At 43.0% G+C, this 22,986-nt stretch overlaps 1 protein-coding gene across 6 annotated transcripts in view; it reads left to right on the forward strand.

Moving 5' to 3' along the window:
- The window catches only part of AKT2 (AKT serine/threonine kinase 2), a 147,275-nt gene that overhangs the window by 99,253 nt on the left and 25,036 nt on the right, over positions 1-22,986 (forward strand). For all 6 annotated transcript variants that reach the window (XM_029571073.1, XM_029571068.1, XM_029571067.1 and 3 more), the window contains 4 exons: positions 12,690-12,818; positions 15,030-15,141; positions 21,952-22,108; positions 22,371-22,502. In XM_029571073.1, coding sequence (XP_029426933.1) covers positions 12,690-12,818; positions 15,030-15,141; positions 21,952-22,108; positions 22,371-22,502 — 530 coding nt within the window. The remainder of the gene's footprint in view (positions 1-12,689; positions 12,819-15,029; positions 15,142-21,951; positions 22,109-22,370; positions 22,503-22,986) is intronic.

Here is a 22,986-nt window from a genome sequence, read left to right on the forward strand (position 1 = left end):
AGGAGACTCTATTCTCAATACTTTCTCTTGGTAAGGTGGCATATACCAAGAATCATGTCCAGCTAGCAGAAGGGGGGACCTAGATGGGTTTTCCCCGGAGTTTAATTTATTGATGCACCAGGCTTTCCTGGCCAGGAAACAGGCGGTGTTTAAGAGACCTGGCCAGCCAGTGGGGTTTTCCGAACGGCTCCTTAAGAGGGGCTGCCTCGGAACGGCAACACCGCGGGGGAGGTGATGGTCTCCAGGGGCCACAGCACCCTCCACCTTCCGGATCCGTGTTTGACCAGGGGACTGCTCCGGTTTCAGATCCGATTCCTGATCTTGGGCCCCACGATGGGGACCCTGATCAGGATGATGCTGATGGGGAAGACTTACCATCCGCAGAGGGTGACAATCCCAGCGTTGTTCGCCTTTTTAAGCGGGATGAACTGCGACCCCTTATTCCACAGGTCCTAGACGTCCTGGGTCTTAAAGTTTTACAAGAAGAATCCGATAGTGAAGGGGTTAATCCGGTGCTCGACAGGATCCGTAGGCCCTCCTCGGCTTTTCCACTGCCTAAGAAGGTCCACAAGTTAGTGACCTGTGAGTGGGACTCACCGGATGCCGGACTCAAAGTGGGCAGAGCTATGGCCAAGCTGTATCCTCTTTTGGCAGATGTTTTGGATCTCCTAAAGGTTCCGAAGGTGGATGCGGCGGTCTTGGCAGTGACAAAGAAGACCACTATCCCGGTGGCAGATGCTGCCGCTTTGAAGGAAATGCAGGACCGCAAACTGGAGATCCAGTTGAAGCGGGTTTTTGAAGTGGCCGCTTTGAGTCTTCTGGTCACGATCTGCGCTAGCCTTATGCAGAGAGTGTGTCTGTGTTGGATTCAAGACTAACGCCAGTGCAGTTGCCAGCGGTACGCCGCCCTGGAGGGCGCCCGCTTGGAGGCAGGCATCGCATATGTAGCGGATGCGCTTTATGACCTGGTGTGAACCTCGGCACGAAGCATGGTTTCTGTGGTGGCGGCTCGTCGCCTGCTTTGGCTGCGCAATTGGTCAGCAGATTTGTCCTCCAAATCTCAGCTGTGTAACCTCCCATTCAATGGTAAACTCCTGTTCGGGGAGGAACCTGATCAGTTGGTGAAACTGCTTGGAGAATCCAAGGGCAATAAGATACCAGAAGATAGGTCTACCAGGAAGGTTTTTCCTTCTAGGACTCGTTTTCGAGATGCACGTCATTTTCGATCCGGCAGATGTTCCTCGTCGTCCACACCCAAGCAGACTTCAGGTCGCCAGCAGTCCTTTCGAGGTGGTTGTTGCCCCGGTCGGGATTCCGGGCACCTCAGGACAGGAGGCAGTAAGACATCCCAATGAAGCCACGAGTCCCCATTCTGTCATCAAAGCAGTCGGAGGCAGATTATCCAACTTTTACCCGGAATGGGCAAGGATCACTTCAGACCGCTGGGTTTTGGAGGTGATCAGAGATGTATACGCACTGGAGTTCTCCCGTCCTGTGCGGAAGGTGTTTGTGGAGTCCCGCGCGGTCATGCGCATCAAGCAGGACGTGGTGCGGGAGACCCTGCGGCGCCTCATCAATCTCCGGGCTATTGTCCCATTGCCGAAGGCAGAACAGGGCCGGGGACATTACTCGGTTTACTTTGTGGTTCCCAAGAAGGAGGTCACGTTTCGTCCCATCCTCTATCTACAGAAGGTGAACCGTTGTCTTCAAATCCATTTTCGCATGGAAACCCTGCGAACGGTAATGGCGGCTGTCCGAACAGGGGAGTTCCTAGCAACTCTGGACCTCACGGAAGCATATATACATATTCCCATCAGGCTGAGTCACCAGAGGTTTCTATGCTTCAAGGTTTTGGGGCAGCACTTCCAGTTTTGAGCCCTTCTCTTTGGTCTCGCAACAGCTCCCCACACATTCACCAAAGTTATGGTGGTGGTAGCGGCCTTCCTTCGCAAAGAAGGGATTCTCATCCATCCATACCTGATTCGCGCCAAGTCACGGCAGGACTGCGAAAGATCAGTTCGCAGGGTAATGCTCACCTTACAATCCCTCGGGTGGGTCATCAATGTGCGGAAGTCACCTGGAACCCACCCAGGAGCTGATTTACTTGGGTGCATGGTTCGATACCTTACACGGCAGAGTCTTTCTGGTGTCAGACCGGATAGTGAAGTTGCAGAGCCAGGGAATGTCCCACTGTATGGCATCATCTGCAAGTGTGGGCTCCATGGCACACTTTCGGCCGTTGCAGCTTGCTCTGTTGTCACAATGGAGCCCGATGTCGGAACAGTTCCACCTCCCATTGGCCCTGCTCCCCAAGTCAAGGCTCAGTCTGTCATGGTTGCTTTCGCGCAATAATCTAGAAAGGGGGGCGGACTTGGACCCGCCGAATTGGCTAATAGTCTCCACCAATGCCAGCCTTTCAGGTTGGGAAGCAGTGTTCGACAGATCTGCTCAAGGTCTTTAGTCTCCAACGGGAGGGCTCATGGTCCATCTATCGGCTCGAGACGAGAGCTCTCCACCTGGCCCTGCAAGCTTTCCTTCCCTGGATTCAGGACAGAATGCAATGACGGTGGCTTACATCAACAGTCAGGGCAGGATGAGAAGTCCCGCGGTAGCGCTTGAAGCTGTTCGCCAGGGCGGAGCGTCATCTCGAGAGAATTGCCGCGTCTCATATCGCAGGAGTGGAGAACGTGCAGACAGATTTTCTCAGCAGATGACCACTCGACCCGGGAGAGTGGGAGCTGTCTCCCGAAGTGTGGAACCTCATTTGCGCCAGGTGGGGTGTCCCACAGTTGGATCTGATGGCAACACGGGACAATACGAAGACAGACCGTTTCTTCAGCTGTTGGAGAGAACAAGGCTCTGTGGGGCTCGACACTCTGGTGTGCCCCTGGCCAACGGGGATTCTGCTCTATGCCTTCCCTCCCTGGCCTCTGATCAGTCGGATTCCCCATCGCATAGAACTCTATCCAGGCAGGGTGGTTCTAGTGACTCCAGAGTGGCCGCGTTGCCCATGGTTCGCGGATCTGATTCGCTTGACCCTGGAGGGTCCTTTGCAGCTGGCTCATCTCCAACATCTGCTTTGACAAGGTCCTATATTTTCGAATTGGGAGGATTGCTTCTCTCTCGCGGCTTGGCTTTTGAGAGGCGATGTTTACACTTGGGCGGTTATTTCGAGCAGATTATTTCCACTCTACTGCAGGCGAGACGTCCGACCACTTCTATGGCCTATGTGAGGGTCTGGAAGCTTTTTGAGGTGTGGTGTCACCAGCGTTCTTGTGATCCATTAACGCTTGAGGTCCCTTTTGGCTCTTGATTTTCTGCAACAGGGACTCGCTAAGGGTTTAGCGTTCAATTCCCTTCGGGTCCAAGTTGCAGTCCTAGGTGCTTTGTGGGGAAAGTGTGCTGGCTGCTTGCTTGGAGCACACCCAGACATTGTTCGGTTTCTCAAAGGGGTTAAGCATTTGCGGCCTCCGGTCCGGGTGGTGTGTCCGGATTGGAGTTTAAATCTCATACTGCGTGTGTTGTGTGGCACTCCTTTCAAACCTCTCCGCAGGGCCTCCCTGAAGGACCTGACGTTGAAGACTATTTTTAGTGGCCATTTGTTCGGCGTGTCTGATATCAGAGTTGCAGGCCCTGTCATGTCGGAACTCCTTTCTTAGGATCGACGACAATAGGGTGACTTTACGCATGGTGCCTTCCTTCATTCCTAAGGTAGTTTCGGCCTTTCATGTCAATCAAACGGTGGAGCTGCCGGGCTTCCCTCAGTGGTCTCGGGATCGCCTCAGGACAAGGATCTTCATCTTTTGGATGTGCGCCGGGTCTTATTGCATTATCTGGAGGTTACCAATGACTTCCGACGTTCCGATCATTTGTTCATTCTCTTTGGTGGCAAAAAGAAGGGAGACAAAGCATCTAAAGCTACCATTTCTCGTTGGATTAAAGAGGCCATTTCCTCGGCGTACAAACTCCGAGGACGCCAAGTGCCTTTGGGTCTCAGGGCTCATTCCACCAGAGCCCAGGCTACCTCTTGGACTGAGTGTCAATTGCTATTGCTTCAGGAGATCTGTCGGGCGGCTGTGTGGTCCTCTTTACATACGTTCACTAAGTTTTATCGACTAGACGTTAAGGCTTCTGATGATTCCTCCTTCGGTGAAAGTGTTCTGCGTGCGGGTCTTTCGGGTTCCCGCCCGGCGTAGGGTGGCTTGAGTACATCCCACTTCTCTGGACTGATCCTAGTACGTACTGGGAAATGAAAATTGGTTCTTACCTGCTAATTTTCGTACCAGTAGTACCTAGGATCAGTCCAGAGGCCCGCCTCTTACTTCAGATACCGAAAGACTGTTGGCTAGCCTTGCCTGTTTCACGGAGCTCCTTTTAGCAGAATTGTTTGTTGGAGCAGTTTTTTATAGCAGTTAATTTGTTTAAGTGGTTTCATTGGGGCGAAGCGTGGGACAGTGGTTTTCAACCCTTCACCAGTTAGTGGGTTTTTTTTAGGCTTGGGTACAGGCCAATCCTGAGGGACTGCAGGTGGCACTCTTGTATATATGGCAGTGCCCAAAGTTTTGCTCTCTGACTCCACCTGCTGGTAGGGATACACAACCCACTTCTCTGGACTGATCCTAGGTACTACTGGAACGAAAATTAGCAGGTAAGAACCAATTTTTATTTCTAGCCAGACCTAAGAAAAACTTGGGTTAGGCCACCACACTTGCTGCATCAGAGAGTACTGCTTAATGCCCTCATTTGCACAGAATTTCCATGTGAGGGTGCTAAGTAGGACATACATTTTGCATCAGCAGTAAGGTTTACACTCAAAATGTGCATTCAAGTATAGATAAAACTGTATGTTCCTCTGAATATTACATTGAACTTTGAGAGAAAGGGTGCTGCTAGGAATTGTATGGGTGGAGAGAGAGGTTGCTGGGGACAGGAGGAGGAGAGAGAGCATGACTGTTAGGGTGAGGTAGGAGATGAGATGGGGGGATTGTGAGAGAGACTGACAGATGACTGCTGGGGGACAGCAGAGAGGTGTACTTTGAGAGAGAAGCTGCTAGGAATGAGGTGGGATGAGGTCATTTTCATAAGTCCCAATTTATGACAGTTTCAGCTCTTGAAATATTGTGGATAAAGGAAAAAATGTAAAATGACTTTTTTTGTTTTGAAAGATTGCAGACCCCTGAACCTGGATTAGGGAACAATACATGTAACTAATTTGGTGAAGATTAATTGTATGGAAGAGTTTTAAAAAAGTTTAGAGAAGTTTCGGGCTAATATTACACTTATTAGCCAGGAAGTCATGGGGATAACTATCCCTCACTTTTGGGAGTAAACAGTAGGGATGTACTTTCGTCACATCCATTTCAGTGGGTACACACATACCTCACCGACTTTCTAGTACATGTAGGGAAACATAGAATATGTGTATTTTTTAATAATGAGATACATGCATACTATCTGTTTTCCTGCATGTACTAGAAAGTCGGCGAGGTATGTACATAAATGCTGAAATGAATGCACATCCCTAGTAAGCAACAGTGGAGGAATCTTCCAATATTTCTATTTAAAAAATGTATACCCTACCTGTACAACATTAATATCAGCCGAGTACCTCCAAGTGACCTGGATTGTCCACTGTCACAGAATGCTGATATTAGTAAACCATTGATCTAACCCAGCATGACACTTAAGGGGCCTCAGTGAGAACCTGCTTTCCTAGCACGCGCCTTGGCACTTTTCCTAGGTGCGCTATGCAATAGGTAAATAAAGTCGTGCTGCCAAGGAGGCTCTAGGGTCAGTTGCGTGCCCTTAAGCACTTCCATGGCAGCGGGCACCCAGGAGAGGTCTGCTGTCTGCGGGTTAGGAAAGCGGATGCTCAATTTACAAGCATCCATTTTTCCTAACTGGTGCACAGTCACAGGTTAGGAAAATGGATGCTCATTAACTGAGCATTTGTTTCCCTAAGCTGACAACTGGCACTTTTTAAAATTGTTTGTTTTTTTTTAAAACCTTTTAAACTTTTAAAACAATATTAAGTCGGAGGATGTACAGAAAAGCAGTATTCTGATTTTCAGTGCAACATTTTGGGGTGCTCAGAAATTAACACCTGCTCTGGGCAAGTGTTAATTTCTGAGCGTAAACATGTGCAGGTTGGGTGCACTTTTTTTTTTTTTTTTTTTTTTTTTTACACATTGGGGTGAATAAATAATATCCTCATCAACATGCATTTGCATGTGATGAGCACTATTGGACACGCTAATCCCCTTATAACATAAGGGGCTGTGGACGTGTGTCCAAATCGCACATCCAACAGTGGGTTAAACAGTGCGCTCAGCCTCTAATTCTTATATTAGTTCTTACCCAGCTGATGAAAGCCTCCTTTGAATCTCTGAACTGTGGGCTCGAGTACCTGACATGGTGAAGTCACATTTTGAGTGCAGTCTCTTTGGCCCAAAGAGTCAGAGAGCTTCAAGCCCTAACAACTTATTCACCTTGTATTGTACTAAGTTTTGGTGGTGGATTTATAGTGACTTTTTTGAGTGAATCACATCACCATCTATTTCAATCTTAACGATAAGTCTGATTGTTTTAAGTTTTATGTGCAAGACAAAAAAAAAAAAGTAAAGAAAAAGCATTGTTCCACATCAGGTACCAATGATTATACCTAGGGGCTGCAAGCTTAAATATATGCATAAATTCTTTCAGATGGTGGACCCAGCCCTTAAATCTCCTTTGTGGTCAGACCTTTTGTCCCCCTTAGGTTCAACAGATCATGCCTAGGGATGCCTCCTCTTTAGGTTGGGGAAGACATCTAAACTCCATCTCTTCTCATAGGGTATTCAAGAACAGAGATTCCATATAAACCTCCTCCAGTTGGAGATCTTCAGTGTGTGTTGAGTTTTTAAACTGGCTGAAAGGAAAAGTATAGTGCAAGTCCAAACAGACAACCAAGTAGCAATGTATTACATAAATAGGAAGGAACAGAATTTATTTATTTATTTGAAATCTTTTCTATACTGCTTATACAATGGGAGTGGGTCTAAGCGCTATATAAAAGCTAAAAAGTATGAGGAATATGGAACTGGGAATTTCTAAGGAAAATATTCCTCACTATCAGTCTCCCAGGCAGGGACATTCAGTTAGCAGACTCTTAAGTTGCTGTCTTCAATCTCACAAATGGTCATTAGGCATCAGCACAGCAAAGCATCTTTTTCAGCAGTGGGGTACTCCAATAAAATTTATTTGTTTTTATATTTTGCTTTTTGGCTCTTCAAAGTGGATTACATTCAGGTAAAGTAGGCATTTTCCTGTTGTCAGAGGCTTACAATCTAAGGGCCTCGTTTACTAAGCATTTTTCCTATAGACCCAGGATGGGAGAAAAGCCTTAGTAAATCATGACCTAAGTTTGTATCTGAAGCAACAGAGGATAAAGTGACTTACCCAAGGTCACAAGGTGCGGCAGTGGGATTTAAACCCTGGTTTCCCTGGTTTGTAGCCTGCTACTCCTACACTCCACAACACCGTATAACCCACAAGGTGTACCCCCTATACTGCTGCTAAAGACCAGAACCCAGTTGCCATGCCAAGGAAGTGTTTTCAATACCATGGGATTCAGTGTCTGATGTATGCTTTTCTTCCAGTCCCCTTTAATATTCAAGACACTTTTTTCAAAGGGAAGTCGGAGGAAAGATGATTTTAATAACTTCCTGTTGGCCATATCAAATATGGCTTCTATGGCTCCAGTGCTTAGCAGTTGCTCAACCTATCAGCTTAGAAATATTCCCAAGCTTTATCATTCAACATAAACTGTTTCTTCTACAACTGAATGTACCATCTGTAGCACTTACAGCTTGGATGTTAAAAGCAAATTAGTGCAAGCTATAGGACTACCTTTAGATATACAGGAAGTTATTCTCACATCAAGAAACCTTCTACAAGAAAATCATTTAATTTTAAATGGAAAAGGTTTTCCCACTGCCCCACTTATCTTATACTTTAATATTTACATCTGTCTAACTCTAATAGAAGTGGTCTTTAATCCAGAGTACGTTTGAGTGATATAGCTATATGTCGTTAATGTCAGAGGGCCATCCAGTATCCCAACATAGTTTAATAGCTAAATTCATGAAAGGCCTACATTATCCAATAAAGAATCTACCTATACCAGGGCTTTCCAAACTTTAGCCAGTGTTGACCCCATTTTGGCACTTAAAAATTTGCATGACCCCAAAGAATTACTGAAACAAATTACCACGGCTGTAGTCCCTCTCCAACAATCATTCCTTTTCACACACCCTGCATTACAGTTTATCCTTTCTCAACTTGCACCCTCTCTAGAGGACCTCCTTTTTTAACCTTCTGCCCTCCAGTAGACCTCTTCTTGAAACCTCAGCTTCTCTCACTTCCTCAGCCCATTCTCTCTCTCTCATTTTCAAATTTTCCAGCTGATCTCCTCTAATCTCCCTGTCCTTATAAACCCCAATTGATCCTCTGTCATCCCCTATTTCACCTTCCAGCCTCACTACTTCTTCTTACACCCCCAGCTGATCCCCTCTCATCCCCATTAACTCATCTTACATCCCCCAGATGATCTTCCATCATTCCCCTGCCCCTCTTACCCTCCACAGCCAATTCTCCTTATCCAATCCTCAAACCCCCTACTGCATCTTATCCCTCCCTTCAAACAGCCCCTCCTCCAAGCATCCCTGTGGCCATGGTCAGCAGCAGTATTTTCCTTTGGGTGCTGGGCCAAAGTGGATGACAACTGGTGAGAAGGGAGGGCAGGCGGCTGATAATTTTTCTTTTGGGTAGGTTTAGTAGTGGGTACTGATCACTACCCACTCAGCTCTCCTATCTCCTCTGGTTGGTCCCAAGTCCAGTGGTGATCTGCAAGTGGGAACAGCATGAGTAATGAATGCCAGCACAGGGCTTCTGGGTTTGTGAAAGCTCTCAGGCCCTGCAGTGGTCCGATCCTTGGGCAGGGCTTCTTATTACCATAGAAATTCATGCACGGGCAATGACTCTGCAGGGTCTGAGAATGTGTGCTGGCTCACAGGCCCCACGCTGACTTCCACATTAATGCTGCTGCTTCTGACACTTGGATAGTACTGCCATTTGAGGCACTTGTGACCCCAGCTGAAAGTTTTTTTTTTTTTTTTTTTTTGTGACCCCCGTTTGGGATCCTGACCCACAGTTTAGGAAGCCCTAACTTACACCATCAGGCTTAAATGTTGTGCTTGCTCATTTCTTTTCAGCCTTTTAGTAACAGCAGACCTGAAATTTCTTTCATGGAAAGTCATTTTTAATAGCAGTAAGTTCAACATAACAGAATGAGTGAGTCACATGGTCATTGGTAGCACATCTTCAGAATTTGTGTATAGAGAATAACAGGGAAGTACTAAAAATTCATACAAAGTTTCTTCCTAAAGTGGTTTCTCATTTTCACTTATCAGCTATTCTACCAACTTTTTTCCTGAAGCCACTTTCTAATAAATGTGAACAAGCTCGTTGTACCCTACAGTGTAGAAGAGTGTTACTATTCTATGTAGAAATATCTATTTTCTTTAATCCAGTAAAACAAGCAGACTCTCTCTTCATTGATTGGACTGCATTTCCTTCTGCTACGCTAAATCAGGGCTCCAGCTTCATAATAAAGTAAAAGCACAACAAGTTCGAGCCACTGCAACTTCCTTTATATTCTGCCTTTTGTAAATGGTCAACCACTTCAAAGTAGATTGCATTCAGATATCATAGGTATTTCTCTGTCCCCAGAGGGTTTACAATCTGACAGGTTAATGCAATAATCTGAGCATTAATAATCTGTGTGCTGGTTTCCAGATTATTTATTTAAACTCCCAGTGTACTTCTCTGTATCAGGGAGTACTGCTTAATGCTCTGATTTGCTTGGGATTTACATGGGAGGGTGTTAAGCAGTACACACATTTTATATGCATAAAACTCCTTGCTACATCGGCAGTAAGGTTTCCGCTCATAGAATGAGCATTCAAACTGCCTGCACCATGTTACTGCACAGCAATTGAACATTTTTCAACCTTTGTGGGTTGACTCTACTGATTTCGTGCATTGTGAGATCTGCACAGTCTGCCTGCAGAGTTTGAACATGCTAAACTGCAATACAGCAACATAGTGCAGGCAGGAGGTTTGGCATGGGAGATATTATTCTATCTCCTCCCCACCCCTGCCCCACCTCCTAGAGCTGTAAGCATTTTACTGGAGGATCCATTTTCCTCTTATTCCCCTCCTTGCCTCTTCCTTCCCTTTTCCATCCTATTCCAATCCTTTCCATCCAGGCATACAAAGGAGATGCTGATAGAAAAATAATTTTTTGTTTGTTCCAAAAAAAAAAAAAAAAATAAAAAAAAAAAATTATATATATATATATATATATATATATATATATATATATATATATATATATATATATATATATATATATATATATATATATAATTTTTTTGGTAACAAACAAAAATCCATTGCCAACTCCTGCTCTAAAGTATTTGTATTTATATTTTTAAGTCTTATTTCAAAGGGCTTTGGGTGCAGATCTCAGACCAATTTGGTAGGTCTTCTTTGCACCACCTCCATTCTGTCTGTCTTATTGGGATGTGGTGTCACCAAGAATATTGTGTCCGTTCTGGAAGCTGCACTTCTGAAAAGATATAGATTGTGGAGGTGGTCCAGAGAAGAGCTACCAAAATGGTCAGATTTACATATGCTGTGCTAATATCTGTTGTCCATGAAATTTGACATGATCCTACCTTACTCTGAATTCCTGAAATGCAGAGTGTATTTTTGTAGACTGACAGGATGATGCAATATCATCGCATAAAACTGGGTGCACATTTTTTGAACGCGTGCATATCCACTTCTCCTGGGTGCTCGATGAAATAGGCAAATGAGTTGCCGCACTAAAAGGGACAAGCAATGGATAGTTTATGCATCCCTAGCGCTCTGCATCGGGCGCCCAGGAGAGTGGCTGTGCGTCCACAACAGCCTGGCCTGAGCTCACTGCCCACCCCACCCCTGGTAGGGCTGTTCCCGATTTGGTCCTTTTCAGTGACAAGTGTCAGTGAAAGGACCCAATCCCCTTTCAGGACAGCCTTCTGAAATGGGGATTGGTCCTTTCACTGATATGTGACAGTGAAAGGACCAATTGGCAGTAAGTGAAGGAGTGAATAAATTAATGTTAGTGCTCGACAATATTAATGTATTCACTCCTTCAATCGAGCTGGAGCTTGGGGATGCTGCTTTCTGTGGTTCTTCCTACATGTATCATGAGGATGCTAATAGGAGGAACCATAGAAAGCAGGATTTTTTTTATTGCTGAACTCTTGAGCATGGCATGATTCTGCTTTCTGTGGTTCCTCCTATTTAGTATCATGAAGATACTAATAGGAGAAATCACAGAGAAGGATTTTTTTGGGTTTTTTTTTTTGTGAACCCTTGAGCGTGGCATGCTTTAATTCTGGGCAGGCGTTAAAATTTCCTGTGTTAAAATTGGGTGCCTTGGATGTGCAGCAATTTTTGGCATTGCAGGGTAGTAGCTAATAGCTTCATCTACTTGGAATTTACATGTGATGAGCGCTATTAGCTATGCGCTCAGTTGGATGCACGTTTTGGACACGCTAATCCCCATATTGCACCAGCCTAATTGTAGGTATGTCATGGATATAACTTGCTTTGAACTACTAAGGAAAAGGCTCTAGTTAAATCCAAATAAATAAAATAAAATCCATTTTAGCAGGGGTGTTCAGGAAGGAGATGCTGAATGAAGGAGTCTCAGATGACTGAGGCAATAGTAAAGCCATATGAAGAAAAGCTAGCAAGGCCTAATATGTGATGCATTAATTTTAATTCTGAGAACACAAAATGTATTTTGTATTTACATAAAGGCCTTTGGCAGTTAGAGAATTCTTGTGCCTTTGTATCAAAATAATTCTGATTGTCAGAATATACAGTTTACGAGAATGTTTATTAAATGTCCTATCAATGTTGAAATACTCTGCTTGAGTAGATTGGTGTTTAGAAATCCAAGTAAGTCCTGGTGCCACTATGTCTGATCCTTGTCAGGTGTAATATGCATGTGGCGCACACAGATACGGAGCAACTTTAAGAAGGAGTGAGAAAAAGACAATAAGTATGGATGACTTTAATAAGAGGGGCACACCTTTACATTCAGTAAACTTGAGGAGAAGATTATTCACTCATAAGTGGCTGGTAAAGATTTTTGTGGGTGGTGGTTCCTTTAGTAAAGGGCTTTAAATAGTTTACTTTCTATGCCATGTAGCATTGCAGTCTGCTGAGTGACTCATCGGAGGAAATGCGACCCTTCAGATACTGCTGCAAGAAAATGTTTACCAGTTGCCAAAAGAAACATAGGTTTTTTTGCTGTATTTTCTGCTATTAATCAGTTCCCTCACAACCAAGTGTTAAGTATGAAGGCTGACAGCATATTAATTTGACACCTGCATGTATGTGATATATTTGCAGGCTTTGCTGGCTACTTGTGTTATAAATGCAGGAAGTATATGAATGGTGGTTTTCATGAGAGCTGTACTAATCTACAGATTAACTCCCTGCTTTAATCATGTTTTTGATCTTCCCCTATCAGGAAGAGGAAGTTTTTGGGTTTTTTTTAAGCACTTGAATTTATCTTTCTTTTTTTGCAGGCGAGTACATTAAAACATGGCGACCTCGATATTTCCTGCTCAAAAGTGATGGCTCCTTCATCGGGTACAAGGAGAGGCCCGAGACCTCCGATAACATTTTACCTCCTCTAAATAACTTTTCTGTTGGTGGTATGTATTTTTATTATTTTTCTCCCTCACTCTTGCTGTATTTTCCTATTTTTCTCCCTGTATGTAGGCCATGTGCCATGGGGTAGTCCCCGAATGGCTAAGAAAACAGAATGACTCTCACACAGACTATACTCCATACAGCCTTCTAGGTCACTAGTTGTTACTTGCGCTCAGTTCTGCTGTTGTGTCCTAGACTAATCCTATTTATCCGTTTTATAGCATCATTTTGGTCTGCTCACACCAGCTCAGACTGGATTCTGAAGTTTAATGAAGACCAGGATACCTTTCACTTTCTGCGTAATGACCTCACTGTGCCTGTCCTTGCTACCTGCATATCCATGTCTAATGTCACATGTTCTCACTAGCCCAACCCCTTCCCACTGTTGCATTGTAGTGTGAGCCAGATGTACTATCACAAAATAAAATGGAGTTTGTTCAGGCTTCTTATTACAAGATGGAGACACCTTTTTATAGCGCATTTTTAAACTATCCTTAAATCAAGCATCAAAGAATGGTGATCCTAAGCCTTGTCCGCACTCTGTGTAGTTACTTGTGGGCAATGTAACAAATGTTTCTATTGTAAATGGAACTTTGGAATGTGATTGCTCCTCTCGACTGTAAATTCCCCTCCTGCTTTTTTTTCTTCCTTCTTGGAAATAACTGATCTTCTAAAACAAACTTAGTAGTAGTACATTTTATGAAAATGGAAATGCACTTACAGTTCATCCTGCTACACCAGATTAGTCATCACAGGTGGGTTGTTTCCCCCTATCAGCAGATGGAGGCAAAGAACACTGACATCATTGCCACTAATTAAGGGTAATCCATAGGAAATCGAGTATTTTCTGCCTCCAACAAATGGTAGGAACTGCAGTACAGCAGGTTTTTGTTGGATTCCAGCTCTAAATAGACTTAAGGCCAAAGCATTGGCTTCAGCCAGCAGTGTGAGCTGTCTCAATCTGCTCCTTGTCCCAAAGGGAATTTAGAGTTTAGTGGGGGGAAACTTCTCCTTTTAAAAAAAACAAAAACAAAAAAACTTCCCAAAAACGTCTTCACAAAAAGTGGCTATTTGTTAGCCACTTTTCAAGAAGTTTTCTATGGAGAAAGTCCTCTTTCCTCTCCCCTTTTCAGTCCCTGCTGGGAACCCTTTCAACAAAAAAAAATCTAAATTTGAGGCCTTTGAGGCTGTGGAGGAAGTTAGCAATGATAGAAATGGGGGAGGTTGGGAATAAGAACAGTTATAACTTATGATTATTGTATCAATTTCTAATGAAGTGGTTGTTTTATTGTTGATTTGTACTGATATAGCTTGCTATGTTTGTCATTTTTATGTCTGCATTTTTTAATCTGCTGAGATTTTTGGATTGATGGAATATACATTTTATAAATTAAAATAAGTAGAAGAAGACTGCTGTCAGAGTTGACCCATTGATACCTATCTCATTATTGATTGGGTCAGTGGAAGGAGAGCTGCACAGAATTGAGCCATGGTCTCTCCCTCCTTCTTGGGGCCCAGTTGGTGCTTTGAACTATGCAGCTATATGGTATTTTCATGGGTTAGGATGCCAGTTGGGCCTTGAGTGGTAGTGAAGAGTATGCAACCTGATACACCATTGATCTCCTGGCCCAATCAAAGCAGCAAAGGGGTGAGAAGAGAATGGAGGATCAACTCGGGCATGATGGGGAATGGAGGGATTGGTTTGAGGGCTAAGGAGGGGCTGGAGGATAGGGGCTTGGCAGAGGAAGCTAGGAGGGGCATAGGAGTCAGTTGGGGGAGATGAGGTGGTACTGAAAGACAATCAGGGAATTGGCTGTAGTAGGGGGATTAGTAGGGAGACTGGTGGGACAAGAGAGGGGGAAGAAGTGAGATTGAAGAGACCAGAGAGAGGGAGGTAAGAATGTTAGTGAAAAAAGGGAAGGGAGAAAAAGTAACAATAAAATCTAGACTTGTGTGGCCATGGCATTTGGCCCCTTTTTTGGTGGCACCTATAAAATGCACTTTTTAAGTTGGTATGCAATTATAGACTTTTGCTTTTCTCAAGCAATGCCATAATGGACTGTCATTGGCCAGTAAGGAATCTCCTCCAGGTGCTGCTAGGCTGATTTATGCTGGATTTGGAACCTTTGAGAAATTCTCTCTACTGAATGCATTTTATTTCTTGTTCCATCCCTCCCTCCCCCATCACCACCATCTCCGTCTCCCTAACACAGAATGCCAGTTAATGAAGACTGAACGTCCACGATCCAACACATTTGTGATACGCTGCCTGCAGTGGACAACGGTCATAGAACGGACGTTTCATGTGGATTCTCCTGAAGAAAGGTAGCTGTATGTCCAGAGCTGCCTGCTAGAACAATGTGCATGTTCCGAGCCAGATTTCAGGCTGTTCTGTATTTGGGGAAGCTTTTAAAATACAGGTCAGGATTTTGGAATCTGGTAATTTTCTGTCCATGCTACTTGCAGCATGATTTAAATTCTAGCTCTTGAATTACAGTAAGTTAACATTTATGTAATACTCGTAATACTTCTTAGTGCATTACCAGCTTTACCAGTTCATGCTTTTTTATATCCCTTATCTTACTGACTAATAATTGTATAACATTTTCTGTCATTATGACACTGCATAGTAATGCCAGCCCTTTATCTAATGACAACCTTTCAATTAATTTGGAGTTATACTTTTTCTGTTCCACAGAAATACTTGGTTGATAAAACAGCAGCTCTCCTACATCAGATGTAGAATAACTCTAATAATGTTGGTCCTATAGCTTAATGGTTAGAGCACAGTGGCAGCAGGAAAAGCAATCCCAGAGCTGCTTCTGAGGAATTTTTCTCTGAAGGACAAACAAGATCAACCACACACACGGGCTACTTAGAGCATTTCTACAGCTGTTTGGAAAAGTCCTAGAAGGCTTTTCTGAGCATGTGTGGGACTTCTGTGCAACTTCTGCTTCATGGACCTCAGCCTTCTTTGTTCACTAAGATGCTGGCCATGATTTTTCAAAAGAACATAAGATATGCCATACTGGGTCAGACCAAGGTACTTGCTATTGCTTATTAATTAATTTTTCACGTAGATAAGCATCTGAATTAGCCATGCTGTCTGGGTACATCTTCCATGCCACTAGGTGGCGGAGCTCTTTCTAAGTCTAGTAAAATCTTTTAGCTAGGAGCTCCCTCCTGCATATTGTCAGGATTGCCTCAGGCTCCTCAGTCAGTTTTTTTCTGCGCGATCGTTAGCCTTATGCAGCTCCTCTTTCCTGAGAGAAACTGAAATTGAGGAAAAAAGTTTACTAAAGTTAAAAGAAAAGATCAGAAAAAGCAGCAGTTTAACATCACTGGTGTCTGCTGAGCTATGCCTCGTCCAGGTTTTAAATTTTGCTCGTATGGCAAAATTGTCAGCCACAGATGGCCACTCATCTTGTTACCTGTGACTTGGACCCCAACATGACCAAAAGAACTGTGTGGACTGTGGACGCATGTCTCTACGGGCTCAAAGACAGCGAGCTGCAAGGATCCAAAATTTGCAGTCCAGAGCTTCAGGCTTTTATACCGCTTCTGAAGCCTCTGTTCGCTCCTCTCCAGGTCCTAAGCGAAGAAAGAAGGACCCGTCATAGAGGAGAGCCTCTTCAGTTGACCCCCCCCCCCCCCCCAGGTCAGGATACCGTCCTTTGACCGCTGGCTGAGAATTAGTTCAAGGCGATGGGGATGCGTCGGTGGCACCGCGGCCACGTGCTTCACCGATGCATTTGGCTACATCAATGCTCTGGAGATAAGAGAGCAGACGCCATATTGAAGTGTGGGATTACCGACGCGCTGAAGCATTGACGCAGACCAGATACTGCGTCGAAGAAGCATCGAACTGGTGCACCATCGCATCCGCAATCGGCGCAGAGAGAACATTGCGACGCAATCTGCTTCGAGTGACGCATCTGCGACGCAACCGACACCTATCGACACACCGGGGGTTACCCCAACACAGCCGACTCATAAATTACCAAAAAAGCACCATTCTGGTCATAAAGTAAGAAAACCGCATGAAGATCCAGAGATTAGAGTAGGTTAAAGGTATTTGATTGTCAAGCAGAAGCTACTATTTTACATTATAATGAGAATAAAAAATATGTAACTAACTTGCTCAAGGATATACTGTCAAACTTTAGCCTCCATGGACAAGATAAAGGATAATTATATGTTCAACAATTTTATTCTTTATAATGGTTTCTACCATTTTGCCTGGTGCAGATATCACTCACCAGTCTGTAGTTTCCTGAATCACCCTTTGATCTCTCTTTAAAAATTGGTGTTACATTGGCAAACCTCCAGTCTTAAAATACCATAGACTAATTTTAATGATAGTTCACAAATTACTAATAGCAGGTCTGTAACTTCATTTTTCTGTTCTTTCTTCACTCTGGGGTGTATATCATCTGGTCCAGGTGATTTTCTACTCTAGTTTGTCAATTTTCCCTATTACATTTTCTAGCTACACTAAGATTTGTTTCAGGAGAGATCTTGAATTTTTAGTAGAAGAGCAGCATCTTCAGTACTGTGTACTGCCGTTTGGTCTTGACTCAGCTCCTCAATGTTTTCACAAAATGTCTAGCAGTCATTGCAGCATATCTACGCAGACTGGGGATGTTATATGCTTCTCTTCCTGATTGATTGGCTAGTAAAGAATGTCTGACAAGGGCAAGAGAATCCATGAGTATTGCCATCTAGGTGCTGAAGTTGCTAGGGTTTGCCATAAATTGTCCAAAATAAAAGCTCAGTCTTTTACTTCAATTGACATTCATTTGACTTCTGTTAAACAGAACGCTGATAAAAGCTTTCCTCCCCACCAATGGTCACCAAGTTAATGATCATGGTGAGCACAGTGACTCAGACAGCAAACATTGGTTTGGGACATGCTGAAATTATTAAACCATATGGCCTTAATAGTTCATATAATCCCTATGGCATATTTCCTATCAGATAAGTCCAATGGACCTTTAAAATCAAGCCACTCAAGGATTTCCGGAATGTGTCATGTCACAGCTTGGCTCAGAGACTTTGTCTTGGCAGCTGATCCAAGCCAATCTGATCAAAGGCTCACCTTTCCAATCTTCTCACCAAATTGTTCCAACATTGAATGCCTCCACCTTGTGATGGAATTTCATACCCAAAGCCCCTGGACCAGACAGGAAAACTATCACAAATTTCTTGGAATTACAGACAGATCTGAATGCTCTAAAGGCTTTCAGAATTATTTTTTTTTACCTGAACAAGCAAGGAAGAACAGGATCACTCCTATATCAGGATTTGGAACAGAGCTGTTTAGTTTACATGGGATGACTTTACGAGCCACATACCTGGCACGCAAAGAGAATATCCTGGCAGACAGATGTAGTCTGGTATTAGATCTTAATGAGTGGTCCCTAAGATGTAGTGGTGAAGTTCATCTCCTTGAGTGGGAAATAGCTGATCAAGACCTGTTCACAGCTATTGAGGAACATGGGCATTCCCCAGTTCTGCTCCAGGAGAGACTCTGAGGGCCCACTATTCTCAGATGTCATCTCCCTTCATTAGGGGACAGAATTTCTTTTTATGTTTTCACTGATACCTCCAGTCTTGAAAACTTTATTGAAAGTCAAAAAAGAAAATGGGACTATGGAGATCCATAGCTTTTTTGGGCAGAGAAAAATCTGGTTTCCTATCTTTCAGGTGCTGTTGATCAAGAAATCGATCTGTTTGGGGAATTCCCCATCACTAATAACACAGAACCAGGGAGCATGTCATCCCAACAAGCAGTCCCTTGTTCCCACAGCCTGGATGTTGAAAGGCACTTAAATGGCTCCCTTGGGCTTTCTGATGGTCTCATGTCTTTTTGGTTTCCAGAAATTAATTCTCTAGAAAGTCTAATGGGTTGACATGGAGGTGGTTTGAGGGTAGATCTCTAAATTTATTCTCTTGTCCTACACATACTGCTTGAATACTTTCTACATTTTTCTGAGTCAGGTTTAAAAATTAACTCTATCAGGGTACACTTTAGTGCATTTGGTACCTACCATCACCATGTAGGAGGTTACCCATCTTTGTTCAGCCTTTAGTTGTCAAGTTAATGCAGAGCTTGCTTCAATTGAAGCTTCCTATCAAGCCTTCTGCTGCATCATGGGAACTCACTGTTTTTATCAGTTGATGAAAATTTCTTTTGAGCCTCAGTTCCTGACTTGAAAGGTCATATTTTTGGTGGCGGTCACTTCTGGCTTGCAAGTCCGTGTGCTTCAGGCCTCCGTGACTTAATCGTCTTACACAATATCATTATAGAAATGGGATATACACTTATTTATTTAAAGGCTTTTATATACCGACTTTCTTGATACAAATCAAATCAACTCTGTTTACATCGAACAAGTAGGAACTATAACCAACCAAAAAAATAGAGACAGTTTGAAGGAGTATAAAGTTACATTATAACCAGGAAGTGTTAACTTGGAGTAGGAAATGAGAAGGGGTACGAAGAAAGAGTATAATATACATTGGAGTATATGAGGGAGGCAAGGGGCAGTCTTCAAGGTCATTTGTAAACATCCTCATAATAATAATTTATATACATGATTTAGTGCTAGCTTATATGCATAATAGCAAGAACAGTTATAAGTCAGGCTGTTGGGCTGGTGTCTGTGAAGGCTCGGCAGAACAGCCAAGTCTTTAATTTCTTTTTAAATGTTATTAGACCAGATTCCTGCCTGAGATCCGGAGGCATGGCGTTCCAGATAGAGGGACCTGTGATGGAGAATGTCCGGTCTCTGATGTTTGAGTGTTGTACAGCTTTGATAGATGGTACATGTAAGGATCCCTTGTAGGCGTCCCTTAAAGGTCTAGTCGTTGAGTGCAGTTTGAGGGGGTCTGCTGGTGAATATATTTGTGGATAATTGTAAGTGATTTATGAAGAATCCTGAATTGTACTGGGAGCCAATGAAGATCTTTTACACTTAACCCAAGTTCCTCCCTAAGATGGTGTCAGATTTCCACCGTAACCAGTCAGTTGTCCTGTTGGCATTCTTTCCAAGGCCACATGTTTGTTTGTTTGTTTATTTAAAATCTTTTCTATACCGTCGTTTAGTAATGCACCATCACAACAGTTTACAGAGGGGCACGTAAAACTATATTTGCTTAAATTCTTACTAACAAAGTGCCGAAACATGTATCGGTAACATGTTTTCATAATATAAGGTATATGATGCGTGATCTGGATCTTGTTCTTTATATGATTAATAGGAAAAACCATACAAGAATTGTACTTTATACTGCAGATCTCTTAAATTATTCTATAATAATGATGAGTAAAAATAATAAAATATACAAGTACGCTGCTAGGTGACTTTTTCTGTGTGTAGATGTTCTTTTGCTTGTTCATTTAAGCTTCATATTCCCCAGTCTCACTGTAAAATGCTTTTTTGAAAAGCCATGTTTTTAAACTTTTTTTTAAAGAGTTTTAAATCACTCTGTAATCTTGTTTCGAGTGGCAATTAGTTCCATAATGCTGGTCCGGCTAATGATAGGGCTCGCTCTCTAACTTGGATCAGTTTTGCTGTCTTGACTGAGAGGATGGTTAAAAGAGCTTTATTGGCTGATCTAAGATTTCTTTGTAGGACTTGTAAACGTAGTACTGTGTTCAGTCTGCTTTTTCTTCATTGATCAGTTTGTGAATTGTGCAGTGTGTTTTGTATTGCACTCTTTGTTCTATTGGCAGCCAGTGTAATTCGGCAAGTGGTTGAGTGATGTGTTCTCTTTTGCTTTTACCAGTAAGTATTCTGGCAGCAGAGTTTTGTAATATTTGTAGAGGTCTTATTGTTGAATATGGTAGTCCCAGAAATAGTGTTAATACAGTAGTCTATGCTAGTGAATATAAGTGCTTGTAGAACTGTTGGGAAGTGCGCTTGGGTTAATAGGGGTTTAAGCCTCCTGAGGACCATAAGTTTGGCGTAGCCTTCTCTAACTTTTTGTGATATGAGTGGCTTAAGGCTGAGTTCAGTGTCAATTATTACTCCTAGGTTTCGAGCTTTCTCAAAACCTAGGAGTTCACAAAGACAAGTAAGTCCTATATGGTAGGGATTGCTAAAGAGCAGTTGCCTTTTTTTATTATTTATTTATTGATTTTTATTTGAGAGGATGAAACCTGTAGGAAGTCCACCTAGATTTTTTTCTCTCTTGATCCTAGTAACTTGGAACCTGTCTGATCAAATAAACTTTGTCTAATTGCATAGCAGATTGCATCATTTTCTTATGCTCATGTAGGTCTGATTCTAGAAGGGCATGACAGCTGATTCGGTGACCCATCTTAGCTGAGATGTGGACTTTTCTACATATTCACATCTATTTAGATTGACCAAATCTTGTGCTGCAAGTCTGTCTGCCTTCAGGGGCTCTTTGAGGAGTTGAACCTAACTCCATCCCCTCTTGGGCTCATTTTTATTTTTGGTTGTCTTCCAGAAAACAAAAATACAACATAATGGTTTCCCTTTCAAAAATATGTTTATCACTTGGTGGTGGTGGTTTGTTTTTTTTTTCCTTTTTGTTTGTTAGGCGAACCTTAGCTAAGGAGTCCTATTTATGTGGCTGATCATCCTGTTTGTTCTTCATAGAAAATAAAGTTGCTTACCCATATTGGGTGTTTTCTGTGGATAGCTGAATAACTGTCCACATCTCCTCCTGCCTTCCCTTTATGGAGTTGGTTCTTTAGTTAAGTTTGCGTATATGACAGAGGGGACCTGCACAACAATAGCAGCTTAAAAAAAAAGTCCTGCGCATGCCCAGAAAAGTGTTCAAGGCTTTTCCAAACAGCTTTGTAAACAATCCACTTTTGCACTGTCAGATGACGACATGCATGTGTATGACTGATTATCTTCATGTCCATGGGGGAACACCTGTTATATGGGTAAGCAACCTGATTTTCTTGAACTTGAAATGAATTTATTCCTTATTTTCAGTTTAACATTACTTCTCCGTGTCCCTTAGCTAAATCTTTGTACCACTTTCTTATATACCAACACTGTTTGATGCCTCTTACCCTCATATCCGATAAGTCCATGGTCAGCATGAGCATTTTTATAATGTGATAAATGATGCACAGTCCTTGTTTCTTGTTAGGGAAGAATGGATGAGAGCAATTCAGACTGTTGCCAACAGCTTAAAGAATCAGGAACCAGAAGAGGAGGAGACCATGGATTATAAGTGTGGTTCTCCCAACGATCCCACAGTGGCTGAGGAGATGGAAGTAGCAGTAACAAAGGCACATCCAAAAGTGGTAAGATGTTTAGATAACAGGTTACCCAAAATTTAAAAAAATAAAGGTATTAAAACTGCTCAGATTCTAGCCTTTCTTTCATTTTTGTGCCCTGAGCCACCTCAAGTCCTGCCCAGAACAGCTTAGAAAGCGCAGTTATTTAATTGCATCGGGGGCAGGAGTCTGAGAGCCTCGAAATGACAGAAGGGTGAAACTGAATCTGAGATTGTTTTGTTTAATTAAAACCATGAAGTTGAGGACAATACTTCTGCTTCTTTTTCAGACTATGAATGATTTTGACTATCTCAAGCTTCTGGGCAAAGGCACCTTTGGCAAAGTCATCCTGGTGCGAGAAAAGGCATCGGGCCGTTACTATGCCATGAAGATTCTGAGGAAGGAGGTCATCATTGCAAAAGTAGGTGTTAATTTTTCTTGAAAAGGGAGAGGATTATATACAAATGGAGAGTTTTGTATATAAGATGATGCATTTTCTTGGAGGGGTGGGACAATTTCTGGCCAGGCTGCCTTCATCTCCCAGGGGAATTTATCACAGATAGACTTTGCTCATAGGGGTTGCATGAATTATAGCGTCACAACGAGCCTTTATTGTGCTCAGCTGGCATCAGCTCTACCACCTCCTTGTGTCCTGCATTTGATCGCTATGCATGAAACTTCAAAGCAGCTTCTGAAGGTGAGAGAACAGTTACCCAATTAAATCTGGATAAACGGAGGTTAAATAATTGTCCAATTACATAGCGTGTGTTGAACAGTGAGAGATTAACAAGATGTTACCTTCCATTTTTTGTTTGAGGGGAAAAAATTCCCTGATTTATCTCCCATTGAGTCCTGATTGTGATCAGCTAGTCAGCCTCCTGCCTCAAGAGAGGGAAGCGAGCCAG

Source organism: Rhinatrema bivittatum, chromosome 11 (genome assembly GCF_901001135.1).
Source record: "Rhinatrema bivittatum chromosome 11, aRhiBiv1.1, whole genome shotgun sequence".
Classification (NCBI taxonomy): domain Eukaryota; kingdom Metazoa; phylum Chordata; class Amphibia; order Gymnophiona; family Rhinatrematidae; genus Rhinatrema; species Rhinatrema bivittatum.